The following is a 5,058-nucleotide window of genomic DNA, read 5'->3' as shown; positions in this document are numbered from 1 at the left end:
TTTCCTCCTTAGCCACAGTGTGAAATGCATCCTGTCACCATAAGAGACGGGTGAGAGGAAAGTGGCTTACAGGGAAGGCATCAGCACAGATGAGGTGTCTGGAAGAGGGGAGGGAGAAAAAGAGAAAGCCTCTCACTTCATTGTGTCTCAATAACTTTTAAAAAGGAAAACTAATCCATTCTGCTCTTTAATTGCATGCCACGTCCCTCGATGTGTCTCTCCCTCCTCGGCACAATGCGGAAGAGGCACTTTTTAAACACCCTTTCCGAGATTCCCATTTCAAACGTTGTAATGAGTTTTTAAAGAACATAATGGTACCGTGTTATATTGAAGAGAAAAAAAATTTGCCCTGCTAAAAAAAAGTCGGGTTTGGTCTTTTCGGGCATCTGGGTTGGAAGGTAAAGGAAATGTGTGTGAAGAACAGGGGGAGGGATGGATGTGAGAAGTGCTGGGGAACGAGAGGCAAGAGAGGGGAGAGACAGAGGCTGGAGGATTAAGGTCTAATTTCTCCCTGCTCCTTCTTTCATTGAGAGTCGGCAGTTCAACAGATTTGATTGGGACTTTTAATTAAACATCGGTAATTATGGCCTGTAAATCTAAAGTGTCAGGAAAGGAAAGAATTAAAGTTCATTTCGTCTGGCTAATTATGGGGGACTTGTCCTGACATGTGAGTACGTGGAGTAAGCCCCTCATTCTCTTAGTGACGGGGGACCCCGAGCCTGAGATACAATGTAATTAAGCCGAAAAGGTTTGAAAAGAAAAGAGAGGGAGAAGTTAGAAGAAGGACAAAATCACTAGTAACAGAGATGAAGATGATGGGTCTTTTTCATTGCCTCTAATACCCCTGACTGAAGCAGTCCCTTATTCTCCACCTATCAGATTTGAGACATTCCACTCTGCATAAAACATTTCACATTCATCCTTCTCCACTCCTCTATCTGCATGAGAACAGTAGTTTGCAGTAGATAATTGGTTAGATTTTTTTTCTTCTGTCCAGTTCATCTTTAGAATCCAATTTAGTTTCAAGTGCTGACATGCGCTAGTTTATATTTTCCTGTTTTTTACATTACCTTACATTAGCTTCACCAGGTTTAGTGGAGGAAAAGCCAATAGAGGATTCATTTTAGTGCGTAAAGAAGAGCAGTGAATTGGGCTCAGGACTCAATCTGTGGGCCGGTGGTGATGGTGGATGGTGGAGAGTTAGCGGTTGGCGGTGTGGTGATTAGGCCGTCTTAGTAGGAGGAAGTCATATGTGCTATTTCTCTGATAGGCTGGGAATCTGGATTTCCTGCTCCAGTGCGCTCGCCCAGCTAAACCCATCCAACCAAGAAGAGTAGGCAAAGTGGGGAAGGAAGGTGATTTCTCCCCCTTTGCGTGAGACACACACACACACATACACACATACACATAGACACACACACATTTGTGCACATGTGCACACGAACCACATGATACGCAGCACCAGTACCATACCTCGTTCATACATAGTCTATCCCCGGAAATTATTCAAATCCATCATTACTGTAATCAGTCATTCATATTGCAATAATTCAGAGATTATTACATTATTTGTATATTAGGTTGCCATCAACCATTAGTGGAAGAGTTTTTGGTTTCCCAACAGCTTGGGGTCATACAGACACTAGTCATCTCTCTCTCTCCCTCTTTCTCTGTCTCTTTCTCTCCTTGTCAGACATGTCTGTCTGTCTGTCTGTCTGTCATCGGAGCCTGCCCACCGAAGAAGCTGCAGCCCCTGCTCCATTTAGCGGGTACACAATTACACCAATTGTGCGACCAGACAAATGGCATGTAGGACAGTCAGGGATGGTGAAGGGTGGGGGGTAACGCAATCCCCCAATGCCCTCCTTTCCCCCCGGTCCCCCTCTCCCTCGCTCCCTTCTCTCATCTCGACCTGTCCATCTCAGTCTGGGGAACAGTGGGTGAGCTGTGTGACTCTGTGGAGCGAAGGCTCTTCCCAACAATTACCTTCAATTACGGCTCAGTGCAGTGTGGCCTAGTGAAAGGCTGGGCCATTAGGAGGTTCTCTGCTATATTCGCTCTCTCTCTCTCTCTCTCTCTCTCTCTCTCTCTCTCTCTCTCTCTCTCTCTACCCCTGCTCAGCCCCCTCTCTAACCCTGCTCAGGCCTGGAGTCAGGCCAGACTCCATGTGAAAATGACCCATAAAGCCCCTCTCTCACTTTACACGCCCCACAGCTCACCTTACATGAGCCTGCGTCCTCTCTTCATCCCCTCCTCCAGACAGACAGAGTACCTCACCAGCAACCCGCTTTAATTCACCACTTTCCTTCCCTTCATTTCTCTCTCTCTCGGTTTCTCTCTCTCTCACTTTCTCTCTTTCTTAGTTGCTCACTTGCTCTCTTTATCACTTTCTCTTTCTCTCTCTCCCCCTCCGTTCTCCATTGGTGTCTTTTACCTCATTTAGAAAGATGGTTCCTCTGTGGGGAGCTAAACCTGTTTGTTGTATAGAGGAGAGGAGGAGCGGTAGAGAAAGAGAAATAGGAAGAGAGAGAGAGAGACAGAGGGAGAGAGGTAAAGAGAAAGAGAGAGCGAGAATTTTAATAGGAATGTCCCCATTGGTCTACATATGCTGTAGTGAAAATAAGAAAACACTGTTATTTTCAATGTATGATGTAACAGGTTGGCTTCATTTTAAATCATGTTCAAAATAAACCCAGTATATTCACTTTGTTTGGTCTCCTTATTACAAGATGCATATTTTTTGTTGCTCTGAGGGGCTGGGATTTCTCAGAAGGGATTTTTGGACCATTTCTGGCTGCCCACCTTCCCCAGGTGACTCTCTATTGCTGTAAACATCATCATCATCATCATCATCATCATCATCACACTTAGCCTATGTTCAGTATGTGCTAACACACCTAGCCTATGTACAGTGTGTGCTAACACACCTAGCCTATGTGCAGTATGTGCTAACACAGCTAGCCTTTGTACAGTGTGTGCTAACACACCTAGCCTACTGTACAGTCCCATCTCAGGTAGTGTATATCTGTTATGAAGCTAATTACTTGAGCATTTGTTCTAAACCAACCATGCTATACATGCTGCTTAGAGGTAGGTAGCTACATTTGCATTTGTACTGTTCTGACCAGACAGCAACACAGCCGTCCTCCCCAGTGGTAAGAACAATACAGCCCCTCTAATCCCCAGTCTGAGCCCTGGCTCCAGCCCTAGGTCCAGCCCTAGGTCCAGCCCCAGCCCTAGCCCCAGTCCTAGCTCCAGCCCTAGCTCCAGCCCTAAGTCCAGCCCCAGACCTAGCCCCAGCACCCAGCCCTAGCACCAGCCCAAGCTCTAGCCCCAGCTCCAGCCCTAGCTCCAGCCCTAGCACCAGCCCTAGCTCCAGCCCTAAGTCCAGCCCTAGCTCCAGCCCCAGACCTAGCCCCAGCCCCAGCCCTAGCACCAGTCCAAGCTCCAGCCCTAGCCCCAGCTCCAGCCCTAGCTCCAGCCCTAGCACCAGCCCTAGCTCCAGCCCTAGCCCCATCCCTAGCCCCAGTCCCAGCCCTAGCACCAGCCCTAGCTCCAGCCCTAGGCCCAGCTCCAGCCCTAGCACCAGCCCTAGATCCAGCCCCAGCCATAGCCCCAGCCCTAGCACCAGCCCAAGAAGAGCCCTAGCCCCAGCTCCAGCCCTAGCTCCAGCCCTAGCACCAGCCCTAGCCCCAGCCCAAGCACCAGCCCTAGCTCCAGCCCTAGCCCCAGCTCCAGCCCTAGCTCCAGCCCTAGCACCAGCCCTAGCACCAGCCCTAGCTCCAGCCCTAGCTCCAGCCCTAAGTCCAGCCCCAGACCTAGCCCCAGCCCCAGCCCCAGCCCTAGCACCAGCCCAAGCTCTATCCCTAGCCCCAGCTCCAGCCCTAGCTCCAGCCCTAGCACCAGCCCTAGCTCCAGCCCTAGCTCCAGCCCTAAGTCCAGCCCTAGCTTCAGCCCCAGACCTAGCCCCAGCCCCAGCCCTAGCACCAGCCCAAGCTCCAGCCCTAGCCCCAGCTCCAGCCCTAGCTCCAGCCCTAGCACCAGCCCTAGCTCCAGCCCTAGCCCCAGCCCTAGCCCCAGTCCCAGCCCTAGCACCAGCCCTAGCTCCAGCCCTAGGCCCAGCTCCAGCCCTAGCACCAGCCCTAGATCCAGCCCCAGCCATAGCCCCAGCCCTAGCACCAGCCCAAGAAGAGCCCTAGCCCCAGCCCTAGCTCCAGCCCTAGCACCAGCCCTAGTCCCAGCCCTAGCACCAGCCCTAGCTCCAGCCCTAGACCCAGCTCCAGCCCTAGCTCCAGCCCTAGCACCAGCCCTAGCACCAGCCCTAGCTCCAGCCCCATCCCTAGCCCCAGCCCTAGCACGAGCCCTAGCTCCATCCCTAGCCCCAGCTCCAGCCAAAGCCCCAGCCCTAGCTCCAGCCCTAGCCCCTAGCACCAGCCCTAGCCCCAGCTCCAGCCAAAGCCCTAGCCCCTAGCACCAGCCCTAACACCAGCTCCAGCCCCAGCCCTAACACCAGCTCCAGCCCCAGCCCTAGCACCAGCCCTAGCTCCAGCTCTAGCTCCAGCTGTGAGTCATTAGTCTGTGTCTGAGACAGAGGTCCAGATCTGAACAGTGAAGCATGGTTCTCTGTTACAAAGGGCTGACCACAGCCCTGCTGCTGTCCCACCATAGTCCCATCACCCCTCCGCCTGCAGACCCAGGAAACCCCTCCAGGGCTCCCTAACCCTGCCTGCCCGGATCCAAACCTGGCCCTGGCCAACGCCATCGCTGCCTGCCGCTTGTCCCTCTCTCTTTCAAGGCCAGCCAAGAGCCTCTCCTCTTCTGTCTCTGAGCCGAGAGGCTCCCCTGCCACCTGGCGCAGCATCCCAGCTCACTGCCGTGTGTGTATGTGTGTGTGTGTATGTGTGTGTCACCATGTACATTTGGCTCTATGTGTTTCAGTATATGCCTGTTGTTTTGTTTGACTATGTGTATGTGAGAGAATTGTGTGTATATATTCTTGTCTCGGTTCATGTTTGTATGTGTGTGTGTGTGTGTGTGTGTGTGTGTGTGTGTGTGTGT

General features: G+C 52.1%; 1 protein-coding gene across 1 annotated transcript; it reads left to right on the top strand.

Moving 5' to 3' along the window:
• The first annotated feature begins 3,068 nt into the window (after positions 1–3,068).
• Positions 3,069–4,471, top strand: LOC116355055 (vegetative cell wall protein gp1-like). The gene is made up of 3 exons (XM_031798230.1): positions 3,069–3,090; positions 3,205–3,565; positions 3,721–4,471. The coding sequence occupies exons 1-3, from the start codon at positions 3,069–3,071 to the stop codon at positions 4,469–4,471; spliced, it is 1,134 nt and encodes a 377-aa protein (XP_031654090.1).
• The last annotated feature ends 587 nt before the right edge of the window (positions 4,472–5,058 follow it).

The sequence above is a fragment of the Oncorhynchus kisutch genome, linkage group LG19 (genome assembly GCF_002021735.2).
Source record: "Oncorhynchus kisutch isolate 150728-3 linkage group LG19, Okis_V2, whole genome shotgun sequence".
Classification (NCBI taxonomy): Eukaryota; Metazoa; Chordata; class Actinopteri; order Salmoniformes; family Salmonidae; genus Oncorhynchus; species Oncorhynchus kisutch.
The sequence above is the reverse complement of the archived record's forward strand: the minus strand, read 5'-3'. Positions and strand labels throughout refer to the sequence as shown.

Coding starts and splice junctions, on each gene's coding strand:
- LOC116355055 (XM_031798230.1), top strand. CDS start 3,069: ATGCTATACATGCTGCTTAGAG. Junction 3,091..3,204: donor GCTATACATGCTGCTTAGAG/GTAGGTAGCTAC, acceptor CCCTGGCTCCAG/CCCTAGGTCCAGCCCTAGGT. Junction 3,566..3,720: donor AGCCCTAGCTCCAGCCCTAG/GCCCAGCTCCAG, acceptor CCCTAGCTCCAG/CCCTAGCCCCAGCTCCAGCC.